At 51.6% G+C, this 17,202-nt stretch overlaps 6 protein-coding genes across 6 annotated transcripts; 5 read left to right on the top strand and 1 right to left on the bottom strand.

Moving 5' to 3' along the window:
• Positions 1–2,352: 2,352 nt before the first annotated feature.
• ATEG_04523 (carbohydrate-binding module family 48 protein) lies at positions 2,353–3,749 on the top strand (the record flags this gene model as incomplete). The annotated part of the gene is made up of 2 exons (XM_001213701.1): positions 2,353–2,403; positions 2,538–3,749. 2 exons carry the CDS (start codon positions 2,353–2,355, stop codon positions 3,747–3,749), a joined length of 1,263 nt encoding a protein of 420 aa, XP_001213701.1.
• A 196-nt stretch (positions 3,750–3,945) lies between these two features.
• On the bottom strand, positions 3,946–4,612 carry ATEG_04522 (uncharacterized protein; the record flags this gene model as incomplete). Its single annotated transcript, XM_001213700.1, has 6 exons — positions 3,946–3,978; positions 4,021–4,026; positions 4,142–4,200; positions 4,267–4,308; positions 4,343–4,456; positions 4,504–4,612. 6 exons carry the CDS (start codon positions 4,610–4,612, stop codon positions 3,946–3,948), a joined length of 363 nt encoding a protein of 120 aa, XP_001213700.1.
• A 721-nt stretch (positions 4,613–5,333) lies between these two features.
• ATEG_04521 (uncharacterized protein) lies at positions 5,334–5,777 on the top strand (the record flags this gene model as incomplete). Its single annotated transcript, XM_001213699.1, has 3 exons — positions 5,334–5,545; positions 5,601–5,705; positions 5,765–5,777. The coding sequence occupies 3 exons, from the start codon at positions 5,334–5,336 to the stop codon at positions 5,775–5,777; spliced, it is 330 nt and encodes a 109-aa protein (XP_001213699.1).
• A 740-nt stretch (positions 5,778–6,517) lies between these two features.
• Positions 6,518–7,488, top strand: ATEG_04520 (VIT1/CCC1 transporter family protein; the record flags this gene model as incomplete). The annotated part of the gene is made up of 2 exons (XM_001213698.1): positions 6,518–6,900; positions 6,966–7,488. 2 exons carry the CDS (start codon positions 6,518–6,520, stop codon positions 7,486–7,488), a joined length of 906 nt encoding a protein of 301 aa, XP_001213698.1.
• A 1,326-nt stretch (positions 7,489–8,814) lies between these two features.
• ATEG_04519 (uncharacterized protein) lies at positions 8,815–10,890 on the top strand (the record flags this gene model as incomplete). Its single annotated transcript, XM_001213697.1, has 3 exons — positions 8,815–9,057; positions 9,119–9,458; positions 9,509–10,890. The coding sequence occupies 3 exons, from the start codon at positions 8,815–8,817 to the stop codon at positions 10,888–10,890; spliced, it is 1,965 nt and encodes a 654-aa protein (XP_001213697.1).
• Positions 10,891–14,795: 3,905 nt separating this feature from the next.
• Positions 14,796–16,187, top strand: ATEG_04518 (phosphatase PAP2 family protein; the record flags this gene model as incomplete). Its single annotated transcript, XM_001213696.1, has 2 exons — positions 14,796–15,217; positions 15,284–16,187. 2 exons carry the CDS (start codon positions 14,796–14,798, stop codon positions 16,185–16,187), a joined length of 1,326 nt encoding a protein of 441 aa, XP_001213696.1.
• Between the last annotated feature and the right edge of the window lie 1,015 nt (positions 16,188–17,202).

Here is a 17,202-nt window from a genome sequence, read left to right as displayed (position 1 = left end):
TGAAGAAGGATCTAATTTTACCTCTCCTTATGATCGGTAGTGGACAGAGCACAATGCACCATATGATATCCCGGAAGCCAGAGCGACGAAATGGATTCTCCCTGATCGACGTCATGAGCATCCCCGCTGAACCGGCCGCTAGTCCTTCAATAGCTGAAGACCTGCCTCAATAGTTCCTCGGAATATGAGATTCAGGAGAAGGCCATCCAATCATGCCTCGTCGACTGATTAAAGCTCCCAAGACATAATCAAACCCGTCATCTTTTTAATCTCTTAAAAGGGGTGTAGGTGGGACTTTTCCAGGGGGGCGGGTACGGAAAGCTGCGCGGAAAGTTCCATCTCGTGTCCAAGTGTCTTCCAGATGCCTTCTAGAAGCTGACGAAGGCTTCCTTGTCCTTCCTACGACTGCTCCGTACTCCGGAGACATGCGCCACACCACCCAATAATTCAATAATAAAATTTATACAGAGTATATACTCCGTATCATGCTTTAAGAAGCTGCAGTGTGACGAAAGGATTTACTCTCATGTTCCAATCATCTCCCAATCAAGCATTTGGGTCTCACCCCAGATGAGATCAATAATTGGGGTCACTGGGTGGCAAACACTGCCTCCCCAAGTCGTTGACTGAGGTCATGTTGCTCTCAGCACCCGTGGAAGAATGGAAGATCCTTCCAATGCGAGGCCATTATTGGGAGCTGCGGGAGCCACCAGTTGCTCGCACTGTCGCAAAGCTGTCAACCACGGATCCTCGTTGGAGTTCTGGCCACCTGCTGCTTCGGGATTAGCCCTGGGATCACCGTTTGCATCCGGACTTGATTGGGTTTAGCGTCCTCAACGGAGAGTACATTACCTCATGGGGTTAGGACTGGATGAGCTGTCCATTCCCTGTAGTTGAGGTATACACTCGTACAGTCCAGTTTACTCCCAGGCTATCGGTCTTATTGTTCTATAGGTGATGCAGGTCATATGAGTCGTAGTGTGATATGAAGCTTCATTAGTGTGAAGATGTTAATTTTAATATATCAAGCGGGAGATATATATGGGAGTTATCTACTCGGTAGTCCTAGTACTACGGTGCTGTAGAACTATCGTCGTGGTTCCAAAAGAAAGGGACCAGCTAATATATAAGGTACAAGGTATGGATATTCACTGTAAGGCTAGTAGTACTAATTCCTCGCCTGTCCCCACGACTCGGGAGGTAACGGTCTAGGTAACTGCCTGATTCTTAGCGCCCATGAAAGAACCCTCCAAAGTGGTGACAAGATGACCTGAAAGTCTCTTACATCAGTACAGTTGATCAACTTGCTCCATTACTGAAGCAAAGACTCGGATTGAGTCATGAATAGGGCAGGAATCATTCTTATCAACAGAAACTGTAGATAATTGATATGCACAACCCCGTGGTCGGACCTATGACAGCTGCGTGCTGCTGGTGAGTTGTACAGCCGCAGGTGGCAACGTCTAGACCAGCCCCCTTCCGACTAACTCTCCATCTCCCAACACCACGCACGATCAACCCACTCCCGCCCTCGCATTATTACTGCGCGGGTTTTTGCGACGAACACCCCACCATCTGAAGACAGAAACGCCACGGATCGTTATTTCTGACTGTCATCTCTGTGCTTGCGAAAGGAAATTCGGCGTGACAGACGCGCCCTAGCATCCGACCGTAGATACTAGGCAGCGGTCTGTGTGTGCCACCCCGCTTGTGCAAACCTGGTGAACTTTTCCTCTGGAGTCCACCGCATTCTCAGCCGTCCCGCTTGGAACCTGTTGAATATTTGTGCTCCTTCTGAAACACCGGAGGTTTTTGTCTTTCATCTTGCATTCCTTAAACACAAGCACGGTTCACGACTCTACCATCACGATGGGGAGCTACACGTTCCGATGGTAAGTCGATCATCGATCGTAACTTGGATGGTTCCTTCGGTCCTTTTGGTTCGGAAATCCAATCGATCGGTCTCATCCATTGGTTTCTCAGAATGTTCCCATTGAACTGCAGTCTGGTGATACGGACTCCAAGAACACTATTAGGCAGAACCATCGGATGATTGGACATGCGGGATCATGCATCAACTAACGGATCTGCTTTCTCCATCATAGGCCTCACGCTGCCGACGAGGTCTTCGTCACCGGTACTTTTGATGACTGGGGCAAGACAGTCCGGCTAGATCGCAAGGGCGATGTCTTCGAGAAAGAAGTTCAGCTGCCTACGACGGATGAGAAAATCCAATACAAGGTCAGGCACCCACCGGCTCGATTCCCTTGTCCTTGCTGTTATTTTGGTCCCATTGCTCCTCCTCCTTTTAGCGCCGTGTTTGCCAACCTCTGGGAAAGCCAAATAGATGGAATGGATGGGGGTTTCCCTTGGGCGAAATTGCCCAGCAATGACGCGGTGGCCGTCCTTACCTCCACTGACGTCATGTCACTCCGTTCCTACTAATCAATCAACCCACTCCTTCCTCACGCTATAAGAATTCCTCACGTCAGCAGATCATCCTGTCATTGCACCCACTGACATTCTCTGATTTATAGTTCGTTGTTGACGGCACTTGGACGACCGACCCCAGTGTCCCAGAAGAAGACGACGGCCACAACAACATCAACAACGTCCTCTATCCCGAACACATTCACAAAGAAACCCAACCAACGTTGCAAAACGGCACAGCTGCGATCATGGCGGGTGTGACCCCAGACTCCTCCACCGCTGCCATGGCCGCCGGGGTCCCCAAGACATCCAGCAAGGACGGTGTCCTCGGGGACGCGGCGTTCTCTTCAACCGCTCCGGGATCGACTACTGCCGAACTTGCAAAGAATGCGCCCCTCGAGCAGAGAGCCACCATGCCTGGGGCGTACTCGGGTGACGCGGAACAGACATTCTCGGTCAATCCGATTCCCGCCTCGAGTGGCATGGGCAACCCGATCAAGCTGCAGCCCGGCGAGAAAGTGCCGGACTCGAGCACTTTCAATTCCAATACCATCGAGTCTACCGCACGCACCGACCCGAGCGCCTACGAACAGGCTGCTAGCTATCCTACGTCGAGTGAGCAGATCAAGCCGGCAAACGCCTTCGCCGTTCCTCCCGTGTCAGGCAACATGATTCCTGAATCTAGCCTCCCCATGGGCGGAGCGAGTCAGGGAACTGCGGAACCATACACCATTCAGTCTGCTGCGCCAACCTCAACCACCGCGGCTCTTGCGGCCAATGTGCCTCTCGAATCTCAGAAGAGACAGGCGAATGGTGGGCAGAACGCTGCCGCCGATGACGTTCCCGAAGTGGTAAGGCGGTCCATTTCCGAAGCCCATCGAGACCCCGAAGCCGCTGCCAATCGGGAAGTTGTGGAAGAGAAGCGGGAGATGGAAGAGGAGCTTCAGCATAAGGTGCCCCGGGAGGAGTCTGCCGGCACACCTGCCCCCACAGCTTCTGCCGCCCTTGCCGAGACTGCTCCGCAGCCGACAGGCGTGGATTCTAGCCAGATCTCGCCGCGTGCGACGACTCCTACAGATGGTCCAACTGTGACCACAGGTGTTGAAGCAGCCAAGGCACCCCAGGAGTCTGTGCCCCCGGTTGAAACCACTGGAGCTGCCGGAGCCGCCGGAGAGACTGGCGCTAGCGCCACGAAGACTACGGGAGCAGCCGCTCAGCCAGCCTCCAAGACGGGTAACGCTGGGGCTCAGAATGGAGTCAAAGAGGAGAAGAAAAAGAAGAAGGGGTTCTTCAGCCGACTGAAGGAGAAGTTGAAATAGGCGGCTGCGTCAGTCGCTCTGGCTCGACACATAATGAGGGAGGACTGGACATGACGATACGGAAACTGGATACCTTTGTTTAGTTTGTGTTCGATTCTGTGTTTATGATTATCTCTACTTCGCGTGGCCTTTCCGATGGATTAGATTAGTGGATAGCGGCCCTGTGGTAATAATGCGTAGTGCTGTAATAATTGATTTATCTTCGTCGTGAAAGGTCGACTGGTGAGATCTTTTCATAATAATATGTATTCAATGGTCTTGTGCTACATACAATGGCCTTGATGCGTCATATAGGTACTATCTCGTTCACTTTTTGATTCAGATACACGGGATATCCGAGTACACTAGTGATCAAGGTCAGCAGAGCCCTAGAGCTCCAGGAGGAAACGTACTCTTTTCCCGTCTTCGTTGCGCAGCAGCCACAGAATAGAGCCGCTGGGTAGCAGAAGACCTGCGCAAGGTGAGTACATGTCCATTCATTGGGGATTTCTTTCTTAATCTTGGTTAAAGCACGTACAGCGGAGACGACAGTCACACAGAACCCTGGCCTCGATTAGCGCTACACCTTAAGTAAAGCACCGGAGTAGTCATACCCAAAGTCGGGCCCAGCACTTTGCAGCGACAAGGGTTCTGGTCTGTGCCGCACTGGAAGCAGATTGGGAAGATTGGAAAGAAAGGAACGTCACACATATTGCTTTGGTAGAGTTCTAGAAGAAATTAGATACTAGGTAGGTATGAAACATAGGTATAGAACTGGAGGAAATCTCCCGAGTCGTTATGTAGAGGAGTTCTGGCAGCAATTGGTTGGAATCGACTCGCCGTCGGTCATCGTCGGTCATGATGCTCGGCAGAGCATGATTCATGATGACGACAGGAAGAGGGTGAGTCAGCAGTAGGCATTGTACGGAGTAGGAAGTTTATTGATATATGATGTTTTGAGCAGTTTATTTATGTTGACATCTCCTGACGGCTTTGCCTACATTGGTGTCTCTGCACGAAAGGTGTGTGTGATGTGGTCAGCCTGCAGGCGGATGCAGTTGTCCACTATTGTGGGATAAATGACAGGTCCGATGCGCAGTCCATTCGACAAGGCATATAAATATCTATGATTTGCTTATCCCTCCAGGCACCAGGACATCGAGATAGAGCGCTCTTTGTGCTCAGCCCTGCACAGCCAGCCCTAAGACTAGGCACCCAAATTCCCCTCCTTCCTTGGCAGCGCAAATTGCGATTTGCCCACGAACCATCGCATTCGACCCTGTGGCTCGCACATTCTTCCCCAGCCCCTTTTAAAGACCCTCAAATCCCCATCTGATCGGTCGGACATTAGTTACTTAGTTTCGAACCATTTCCTACGGCTGACGGACTCCCAACTTATCTGATCTCGACTGGTGAGTAGTCTTACCCGTGACGAACACCTGATCCACTCAGCCGATCTCCGATCGTCAGCCCTACACTCCACGACCGTCTCCCGCTCATTGATCTCACGCAACGCAGGTTGACCATCTCTTCCACTCGATAATCGGATACCGGAAACTAAACGAACCAAACCGAACCGACAAAAGAAAGCGAGAAGAAAAGAACATGGCGAACGACCGTCTGATCCCCCTCGTGATCCTCCTCACCGTGGCCGCCGTCTTGGCGGTGATCGGGTATGTGTCCTGGTCGATCGCACAGGAGGTGACTCGCAAGACACGCTCGAAAATGGAGAAGAAAAATGTGGTCTGGACAAAGGATGGGATGAAGGTTGGGGTGAAGGAGCTGGGTGATGAGGAGTACAAGGACCGGAGCCAGAGGTGCGTTCGTTGTTCTGTGGGTGTGTGGTGAGGGCGTATGCTGACGAGACTGTAGTGTCCTGGTGAACATGTGGAACCACACCTCGTTTCCTGCGTATAAGAGTCGGTTGTGGAATATGACGGGGAAGACGGAGACGAGTGAGGTGGAGAAGAGGAAGACGTATGTTATGAATCTTTCTTTTGTTCTTTCTTCGGTCAGAGAGATGCTGATGGACACAGGTACTCGAAATGAATGGGCTACTAATCGCCCTGTTACGACTGATGTGTGATGCCACCATGATGGCTGCTTCGACTTTGTTTTCGTTTTTGTATCACAGATGTAGTGTGAGAGTAGATGCTTGAATGAGCGCCAACAATGATATAATTTTGTTGAGTAGTTTTTGAATATTGGTGTAGACGTGATATTATACCTATGCATCTGATGAGGTATTCCGAGTACTAGAACGAGGTAGCGTCGCGTGCTCTGGGTACCTAATATTATTGAGAGTATACGTACTCTGCAGAACATGTGTATAGTACCAAGGATAAAACTGTATAAGAATCTGCATAGATAGGGAAAAGAACAAGCTTGCCCCACCCCCTCCGACGGAGGCGAATCAGGAGACCACGTGCGGCGGGCAGAGCGCAACTGCCCAACTAGGAAGGCTCTCAGACGGCTTCTCCGCAGTCACGTTGGGGATCGTCCTCTTACGATAGGCCAAGCCATCTATCGTTACATCGTGATGCTCTCCCCTGTCAGCGTCCCCCGCCAATAATCGGTGCGTCTTTACTACACAATGCTCCAATCCGTTGTTGATCCATAGTCATGCTCTCTCTCCCCCTCTCTGAGTCCTCTCTACATACCTCCACCGTCCCGCTCCACACGGCGGTGCGCCAGGACAGCCATGCTCCTATATAAGCTTTGCTGCCCAGACCCGTTTCTAGCTCTGGTCTGAACGGAACCTCTTCTTGCAACACCCAGTAACCCCCAATATGTCCCTCTCCTCCGTCAAGGGTCTGCTCTCCAGCTACTCCCCGGTGTCGGACTACTCCGAGGCCGACCTGGAGAAACGTCTACGCCCAGCGGATGATAACGACAGCGAGGACCAGCGTCATGGCTCGTCATCCAGTATCGATCAGCTTCCGGCGAATGTGCGCAACACCGCAGAACCCAAGGAGTCTAAGCTCGTCGACGGTCGGTTCATCTCCGATGCCATCATCGGTCTCTCCGACGGCATGACCGTCCCCTTCGCCTTGACCGCCGGTCTGTCAGCGCTGGGTGACACCAAAGTCGTCGTGTTTGGCGGTCTGGCCGAGCTGATCGCGGGCGCCATCTCCATGGGACTGGGCGGGTACCTAGGGGCAAAGAGCGAAGAGTAAGTCCAACAACCAGAAGCAAAAGCAACTATACCCCTGCGAACCGGAAGCTAACGAATAACAGAGAATCCTATCGTGCAACTCTGAAAGAAACCCAAACCCAAACCATGACGGATCCCGATTCCGTCGCCGACACTGTCTCGGACATCTTCGCCTTGTACGACCTGCCGCCTGCGCTTGTCGCCGAGCTCACCCGACACCTCTCGGACTCGCCCAAGCTCCCGGACTTTCTCATGAACTTCCAACACACGCTGCAGGAGCCGTCGGGCTCGCGCGCCGTCATCTGCGCCGTGACCATCGCCATGGGCTACTTTATCGGCGGGTTCGTGCCGCTATTGCCGTACTTCTTTGTGGGCCCGCATGACGCCTTTGTCGCGCTCGGATGGTCCATTGCTACCATGGTCGTGGCGCTGTTCCTCTTTGGCTACGGGAAGACGTGCTTCGTCAGTGGGTGGAAAGGCGCCCGCAACGTCCGCCGCGGACTCATCGGCGGCTGTCAGATGGTCTTGGTGGGCGGCGTTGCGGCGGGATCCGCAATGGGCTTGGTCAAGGCGTTTCAGTTGCTGGCTGCTGGGGATGAGAAGTAGTTTCATTTGTTTTGATCTACGGCATTAGTGGCGTTTGGGGTTTGGGATAAGCATAGATGTATTTAGTGGTTTAAAAAAATGAAACAAGTCAATTTCTTACGCTCGCCTGATTATGGCTGATGGTTGGCTTGGGAGGGCGTGACAAGGCTGAGCACTTTCGACGTGCTCGCCAAATCGCAAAAACTCCACATTGCCAGCCTGCATGCACCGCCGCAGCCTACCCAGAATCTTGCTATAAGATGCTTGGGCCTGTTTATTCCCTTCAGATAAGCTCCTGCGTATTGGTTTGACTACCAGACGGCTCTTCTTCACTTCCTTTGGAGCCCACCATGAGTGACCCTTTTTCGGTAGCTGGAAGTGCCGTTGGAGTGGTGTCCCTTGGCCTTACTGTTTGCCAGGGATTTCTGGCATATTACGAGCCCTGGAAGGCATATGATGAGGAAATCCATAACTTCACATCGAGAGTCGATAATCTCCAGGCCCTTCTTCAGGTTCTGGAGACCCTCGTGTCCGAAGCCCATGATCGGAGCCTCTCATTTGAGAGATATCACTCTCTCATCCTTGGAAATTTGAAAGCCTGCCGGCAAGCATGCCAGAAGTTGGAAGAGATGCTGCAAAGATGCAAAGCAAACCCCACATCAACCGAAGGAGTGAAGAAGCACGACTGGCTGCAGTTGAAACGAGTCCGTTATCCGTTCAAGCGGAACACCTTGGTTTCTCAGTCGCAAGCAGTGACCGGGTTCCAGAATGATTTATCAATGGCACTCCAGGTTCTGCACATGTGAGTCTCTGGTGCTTGAATAAATTTTCGCTTGGGTTGAATCTGACTGCCACAAGGGCCACTATCCAATACCAGCAAAAGCAGCTTCAAGAGCTGACATCAAGGTCTTCGTCGATTGACTTACGAACAACGCAGATCCTTAGCACCGTTGAGAGTCAAGGGCAGCTGATTATTCCGTCCATGAGGGATAAGCTACAGCAGGTAAGGTTCAATTCGGGAGCCTTGTATGTCTGGTCATGTCTGATATGTAGCAGGAGTCTCTGATCATTCAGCAGAGCAACCGGTCGATATTACAGCCAGCATCGCTCAAGAAACTCGTCGATCGACAAGTATCTGTGAGGCGGCGTTTTAGATCACGCACTGCAGGATCCTCAATATGTACCTGCGCATCCGTTCCAAGGGGCTCAAGATCCACGATCTCTTTCTTCGCCCTGATTCTCCATGAAAAGACCTGCCCTTTACACCAAACTGGCCGAAAGAGCATCAGTTTTGGAGCAAACTTTACATTGTGTAATAACGTCCTTGGCCTCTCTCTACAGGTCATGATGACCATTGAGCAGAAGGCCGGAGCTCTTTTGATAGGTCCATCATTGCATATGCGCCGGGTGGTGGCAGCTGATTCCCCAGCATTCGAGCTACTTCAACAAGTAGTTAGAAGAAAGTGGGAATTCCCCCGTGCAAATATGGCAATATACCTGGAAGATACCAAGAGAACTTTATTCCAAATGTTTGACAATGGCCAAGCCTCGCCAAAGGACATGCTCAGGGACGGAAGTACACTTTTACATGTAAGTGCACCTCAGGAGAGAGAAACTGTTGACTTCCTGGGTGACTTATATCTTCCTGCAGCAATTCGCGGATATTCTCGACGAAACTCTGGATCCCCCAACGTTGGTCGTAGCTCGGGGGTTTATTAAAGCCCTCATAGATGCTGAGGTGCCCTTACAGGAGCGAGATGTCCTTAACAGCACTCCACTGGATCGGTTTATAGTGAGATGGCTAATGCGTGATATGTGGCAATGTGGTGATCTAGGGCTTTCGGAGGATCTCTTTCAGATCTATTTCGACCTCTTGTCGTCAGGGAGCCTGTTAAACCCCGCAGAGATTCTGCAAGACATGTGCTGGAGATCAGGAATGTGTTTTTATGACTTCAGCATTATGCGACATCTTGTCGTACGGAATATGGATGGTATGTAGGATTACCTATGGTTGAGCGATGCTAACACGGTTCACTGTCAGAATATATCCTCTCTGATGTCGAACTTGCAGTGTCTACTCGATCCGAAAAGGACTTGTTGGAATACATTGCATGCCCACATCATCCCAATATCGACATGGCCATTCTTATGTGCTTGGGCTGGCCACGGGGGATGTCGTTGATTCTGAACTCACCCCTCAGGCTTCATGTCAAATCCATGCTAAATCCCTTTATACAAGCCTGCAAGGCTGGAGATGCTGAGTGTGCACGACTCCTGCTCGAGGCCACTGAGGTAATCACCCGGGTCCATTTGGTGTTCGCGGCCGTAAGCGACCACCCAGATATTTTAGATGTGGTGGTCTCCAGGATTGCCTACCAGCGACGGGAGCTTCAGAATCTAGCTCTGCGACAGCTCTCCTCTCACCAAATCCATCAGTTTGGCCTGCCAACAGAGGACCTCTTGGATGTCCATGCTTTTCAAGTCCAAGAGGCATTGAAAGATCAATTTGTTGCGTGGACACCAGAGTTGGCGGAGGCTTACTCTGTTTATGGCTGCACGTCGTATAGCCGCAATGCAGCCAACCGTCTCTTCGAAGCAGGATTCAGAAACCTGAATCAGAGCGACGAACTTGGACATACTCCACTGGTGCTTCTGCGTCCTGCGGTACCACCTCCGAGGCACAGTTTCGTGGATATCTTACACTTTGCTCAATGGATGGTGTCTCACGGTGCCAATCTCGATCAGAAGGCCCTGGCAGGCTATCCCGCGATATATTATCTGGCGGACGATATCGGGGAATATATGAGCCTGCAGTGCGCCATGGAAAACCGTGCTCTGGCCACATACTGGTCACCCCTGAACGACATGCGGCATCTCGAGCAGACCTGCGTGGATCTCCTCCACAAAATCCTCTTGGATGATACTCAAGACAGTTGCTCCTGTGCATGCTCGTTGGGTGGATGTCGGCCCCTGACGAGAATGCTGAGGCATTTCTCCTCCTCAACCGTAAATAATGGTGGACCGTGGACACTGCCAGGGATACTGGAGGTCTTCCGTTGTTGCCAGGCAGTGCTTCTCCGGGAATCCTTGAGCGATAGTATCCCGACCCTTGCTGAGCGTGTTCTTCGATATGCCACCTTCGAAAGAATAGGCATCAAGCACACCTGTCATGAGTATGAGAGACTGGACCAGGACGAGGTGGAAGAGATTCAGGACGAGGAGCGGCACAATCTTGCTCTGCTCGAAGATTTGATGGAGGAGTTCAACCGCAAGTGCCAGGAGCTTGGCATCGGAATTGATGAGTTCCTTAATGAATACTGGATGGATAGCATGGATCAAGCTATGTCAGCCGATCGTGAGATCGACTCCGAAGCGATTCAACGAATTCAAGAGCTTGGGGTTGTGCTTTCAGGCCCGGCGTGAAGTGGAGGGCATCGTGTCATCTAGGTTCTTACAAAGCACGAGGACTCAGGTTCAGAGGTTTTTTCGAGCAGTGACGGGGGCTGTATAGGGGTAGATAACAGACAGCATGAATTTACACTTGTTATTGTGTCACGCTCTATCCAGGTTATACTTGAACAGTACATACCTACATCTAAGTATAGTTTGGTTGGAGTAGAAGGGACGAAAGGAGAATTGTATCGCGTCGTATACTGGGACTGCTCATGTAAGACAATCCCCAACAAAGAAATCATGATGTATACAACGCTTGGATCTGGTTTGACATGGGATGAAGGATCTTGGGGTCAACAGACCTTCTACCGCCTGGTGTTGATGTGGCTCCATACCAAACAACGGACGGCTAGTAGATACAAGCCACATTCCAACTCATCTCGGTTGCGCCTTCATTGAAGTTTCAGCTGCAGACCAACATACCGTTTTACAGGGTAACAATAATCCATATCTTACTAGTGAGTTGTCCTTGGGCAAGAGATGACGATGGTGAAGAATTCTTAGTCAGAGCAAGGGGGCACTGCCACTGCAGCGCCGCAGTAGGCATCCCTTGGCTCTTGGGGCTGTTCGTTGAGGTATGCCTTGCTGTTTCAAATGCGCAATGTCATTCAGCCTTGGTATGTGAGATGAGGACGGTATGTAAGGCGGCGCTTAATGTTACATTGCTGTTTCGCAGGCTCAAGGACTGATGGGGAGCGAGAAAGTGGTGCTTACTTGCACTCGAACACAGCAATCTATCCCATGCAGGATGACTTCATGGGGCGGTTGCTTTGAGGGCACGAGGGCGTCAGGTGACATCAGCCTATGCACCCAGCCTCATCGGTCCACGAGTATTATCTATCTATCATGTCTGTTGATGTAGAAAGAATACTATGGAAGGATTGTACAGTACTCCGTACATATCCAGGCAGTGCTACGGGAGAATAGATCGGGCGCAGTGGACCCACGGGTTTGATGGATCGATGATGTTGGATGATGTCTTTGATCGGAATGATGCAATGGAGACAGGATCCTGTTTACTACGGAGTACTCCGTAGTTACCTGGTAGTAACTACTCCGTAGGTAACTAGTTAGCAGGTGTACAACATTTCTCCAGAGCTGATACCAATATTAGAATGTTGCTGGGGGTTAATAATGATCTGCTGTGCTGCTTGGCGGTGGCCCAAGCTCTTCATAGTCGCTTTCTCTCCTCCCCTTTGGGTCCTAGGCAACAGGGAGGTAGAAACGAATACGAGATATCTTATTCTACACTTCTTTCTTACTTACATATGTACGGATACGACTACGATGCTATTTACAGTACGACTGCGCGAAATTGTGGTCGCCTGCTGGAAACCTCGGAACGCCCAACATCCTTTAATCTCAACCGCGGCGGACTAGTCGGCGCCGGGGGGCCGGTTGAAACTCCCATGCACATGCTTTACTTTACATGACTGACTTACCTCCTCCGTACTCCCTTCGAGAAAGCAAGGGAGTCAGACCCGTTCCCTCCATGACAGAGACGAGGAGGAGACGAGGAGGAGACGACCACGATCTCTGGGCGGGTGCCATGGTCAGCAGGTCGGTCCTCCCCCGCTCGGCCGGCGCTTGCTGGAGATTTTCCATGCGTTCAAGCTTGACACCCACTAGGATGCAGGTCGGATGCAGAGGGATCCTCCTCTCCGGTGCGGCTTGCCGTGATCTGCCCACCATCTTCACAGTAAGGTAAGGTAGGTCGTCTCGTATCTCCGCGTATCGCATGTACGGATCGTATGACTTCCGAGGGCGGTACCGTAATCAAAACCGTACAGTACTGTGCCCTGCGCTTCTTCGACTTCAGTGATGCATGTTCCTCGTTTCCGTCTAGAGGGGCCATGTTCGTGTGCCCAATGAACTTTCTATTCTCCACAGCATCCCTAGGTAGTCCTGGGCTGACCGATGAGATCCGTCTGCAGTGAGATGCCGACTGGATGGGCCATCTCATCTCCTGGTTGTCTCAGTAAGATTGGGTCAAGGGTCAGAGGGTCAGACCGGAGCAAATAAATGCGATGGCTGGTCAAACCAACAGATACAGAGCAGACTTCATAGTGCACATAATAGCCATCGGGCCTAAGCTAAGGAAGCTGTCCTACGAGTCTTGAAGGTGGAGCTAGTCCGATGACCTCGGCGGCTATGGTCCGAGCTAGAGCGAGGCACATGTCGAATAGTTATTGTACTCTGTATGAAGTCTGTTAATCTCATCCAGTCAACACAGTCGACTGGCTCAGAAAACCGGCAGAGTGGAATCGGGAGATGGAGGATCTGGACGCTTTCCATGGATCTGGGATGCGGTGCGGGATTTCTTCTTGTTTGCACCAGTGGAGAGAGGAGAAGGACTATTGGAAATATACTACTAGTTAGTACTCCCGGTTGCTCCCCCTTTCCCTTGTTCATCAAATGTTGTGTCTCAACGATGGACGAGATAGTTATGGTTTAGATTGTCGAATTAATGAGGATCGCAAGATGGAATCCCCTTTCAGGCACAGTGGGCTGGGGTGGGGCGATGTGGTTGGCCCATGGATGCTGACTGTACAACCGTTGCGGGCTAAGCGAAATTGGGGATGGTGATCTACGCCTTCCCGTTGGCTGCCGTGGGTGATTAGTGGGGCAGCGCACAGCCAATCACTCATGTATTTTCCTGATGGGGAGAAGATTTTTCTTTTCTTTTTTCACTTTTTTTTTTTTTTTTTTTTTTGCTGACTTTTCTCCTGCTGGCACTGGCAAACATCTACAGGTACTCTCTAGCAGAATACAGTGGCGGATATCAGATTTATTACCTGGATCAAAACCTAGTACTATATTACGGCTTATGCTGGAATCCTCCCAGTCCCCGCTGACCAAAATCACACTAACTCAAAGCTCCATCTGTAGCTCTGTCACAATTTTCCTTCCTTCGTGCTTGTGCCTGCTGCTCGGTGTCCAGGCCTGCCGTTTTCTCCGAACTTCCGCTGCATCCGCTCCAGAGCTTTCCGATTTATGTCAACACAATCTGACGGCCCTCGGCTTTTGCCGGGACAAGATGTAAAATTTTGTATTCCGTAGAGGAGAGAAATCTCTGTTCAAAAATTCTGCACTTGGCCTCGACCACCCAGTCGAGTAATCGTCCGTGGTAACGTCCAAGGGTCATTGTCAGGCACCTGTGCAAGAGGGAGATTACCTCATCTCCAGCACCGACTGATTGGGCTTAGTCGTGACGACACGAGCCGAAGCGGAGACGGAGTTACCAATACCGGTTTTCATGACGGTAATACCAATACCACTCGCTGGTTAGCGCTCTTTCGGCCTCTCTCTCTCTCTCTTCGCTTTCGCGCTCTCGACTCTCTTTCTCTTCGTCCATTCTCAAACTCTACTCCATTTTCTCTTCTCTCTCTCTACCTCCTCTTCCCCCCGTGTGCTCTCTTTCTCTGCTCCGGCTCTCCGTCAACTCTCCGGCTCCGTGGTCCTCTCGCGACTTTCTCCTTCGACCGCCCTTACTGTCCGCCTTGCGTCCCGGAAGCCCTGGAAACGTGACCCTCGTCCACCTTTCCCCCCAAAAGGGCATCATCATTTGGCCTCTGGAGACCGGAGCTTGCGCTGTTCCGATCGATTCCTACAATAATAACAACACCGTTCTGGCCCTCCGTTCACCAGCGGCTTGTCAGCGTGTTGCCTCCCCGCGATTGTCAACGTTTTGCTGCGTCACGTTGGCGCCTGGCAGTCAAAGCCCCCTTTCCGTCCAATCCGCTGGGACTCCATCAACCCTCCACCCCTCGACTTCCGACACCATTCCTCCTCCCATTCCCTCAACCAGGAGAAAGGATCAGATCCCAAATTCCTAGCGAGATCTGCAGGTGCCTTCGACGGCCATCGCCGCAGAGATGAACCCCTCCCTCCCTTCGTGGAAGGATCGCACGCAACAACACTTCGGCAAGCTTCAGATCCAAGTCCCATGGCGCTCCATTCAGCTATTGGTTCCGCATCGGATGCGTCGCAAGATCCGTTCAAAGCTGCGCAGTAGAATCTCGCCCACGTCGTCCATCTCCTCCCTCCAGACCTCCTTCTCCCCGGTCGACACTCTCCGTTCGCTCCAGAGCCATCGGTGGACGCTCTACGACTTCCAATACTTACTGCTGTTAATTGTTGGGATCTTTTCGCTGAGCGTCATTGAGGTCCCGGGGCCTCTCGCAAAGACCGCTGTGTTTTCTCTGCTCCTGGTCTCTCTTCTTCTTCCTATTACTCGCCAGTTCTTCCTGCCGTTTCTCCCCATCGCCGGCTGGTTGATCTTCTTCTATGCTTGCCAGTAAGTCATCGTACCCACGTCCGGATGCCCAAGGATCAACGACTAACCCGTGGCTTTCCGTTGCAGGTTCATTCCCAGCGATTGGCGCCCAGCAATCTGGGTCCGCGTCCTTCCGGCTTTGGAGAATATCTTATATGGCGCCAACATCAGTAATATCTTGTCTGCTCACCAGAATGTCGTTCTGGACGTCCTAGCGTGGCTCCCGTACGGTATCTGCCACTACGGAGCGCCATTTGTCGTCTCCCTCCTCCTGTTCATCTTTGGTCCTCCTGGCACGGTGCCTCTCTTCGCCCGGACCTTCGGATATATCAGCATGACTGCCGTGACCATTCAGCTGGTGTTCCCTTGTTCTCCCCCATGGTATGAGAACCTGTATGGGCTGGCGCCGGCCGATTATTCGATGGAAGGAAACGCCGCAGGCTTGAAGCGCATTGACAAGCTCTTTGGTATCGACTTGTATACCTCTGGATTCAAACAGTCGCCCGTTGTTTTTGGTGCCTTTCCGTCGTTGCACGCCGCTGACTCGACTCTCGCCGCCCTCTTCATGAGCCAGGTCTTCCCGCGGCTGAAGCCCTTGTTCGTGACCTACACCCTCTGGATGTGGTGGGCTACCATGTACCTCTCCCACCACTACGCGGTGGACTTGGTTAGCGGTGGTTTGCTCGCGACGACGGCCTTTTACTTCGCCAAGACGCGATTCATGCCCCGCGTGCAGAACGACAAGATGTTTCGTTGGGACTACGACTATGTCGAGTACGGTGATGCGACTCGGGAGTACGGTTACGATTTGGCCAGCTTCGGCGGCGAATTCAATATGGACAGCGATGAATGGACAGTTGGTTCCTCATCTTCCGTCTCGTCCGGTTCGCTCAGTCCCGTTGACGACCACTACACATGGGAACATGAGTCTCTAGCGTCTCCCGCTACTGACATTGAGTCCGGCCGTCACCTCCTCTCCCCCTTGAGTTGATTCGAGCTTGCATATACCGAATCCGTGCTTGAGCACTTGCATTTTCATGAACGGCGTTGCACCATTTGACGACATGCTGGCTTTCTTATCGCATTGAGCAGATTTCGACACTTATCACTTTAATACGTTCTTCGGCAGTCCAGGCCTAATGTTACCTGCTTGGATTTGCCGCTTTTTATTACCACCCTTTTCAACTGTACATGCATTTATCGCGAATCAGTCGGGCTACGTGGTTTTCTCGTCAGCATGATCGTCCAGCCCGGGCTCCTCGACAGTTCTGTCCTCTAATCCTAATACCGAAGCTCGGTTTGCGTGGCTATTTCGTTACACTCGCCAATTGCTACCGATTTTCGTGATACCCTGTTGGGAGACATTCGCTTCATATATTTCTTTCTGGAAAGTGATCCAGAGTGAGGACGATCTTCGTCCGATACCGACTGATGTCTATCGCTTTCCCCACTGGTCGAGTCTTTTTCTTTTTTCCCTTCTGCTCGGCCAGGTACATAGTTGCCTTACACTTTTTTACATTCATGTCGATCGCTCACACCGGCGCCTTGGGAGAAATGTTTCAATGGGAACATAAAATCGGGGATCAGGCGCCCTACTGCATTGCACTTCACTCGCTGTGCTTTTTGAAGGGTTCTTCTTGACGCTTCATTTTCAACTTTTAATGACCATTGCATTTGGCATATAGAGAGCAAGAAGGACAGGAGGGAACGGATGGACCCTAATGTTTTTTGTGTTTATCATTCGGAGACCGTGGCCGCCGTTCGCTTGAACGGTATTCATGGTGCGGAGAGGACGGCGAGGAGTCTTCCGGTCGTGTCCTATTCCCGTGTTGGGAGGACAATGGTGGAAAGGGACGCTCTGTTCTGGGATAGGCATGTTTCACCTATTACTTCGGACGAGGGCTTCCCGCGGGTGCTGTTGTGTCTATTTGCGGCCGCAGTATCACTAATTATAATCCCCAGCCGGCACGTTATGATTTATGAAGAAGACCGTTTGTACATTATCA

The sequence above is a fragment of the Aspergillus terreus genome, genomic scaffold, assembly GCF_000149615.1.
Source record: "Aspergillus terreus NIH2624 scaffold_6 genomic scaffold, whole genome shotgun sequence".
Taxonomy (NCBI): domain Eukaryota; kingdom Fungi; phylum Ascomycota; class Eurotiomycetes; order Eurotiales; family Aspergillaceae; genus Aspergillus; species Aspergillus terreus.
Note: the sequence above shows the minus strand (reverse complement) of the source record. Positions and strands in the feature narration are given on the sequence as shown.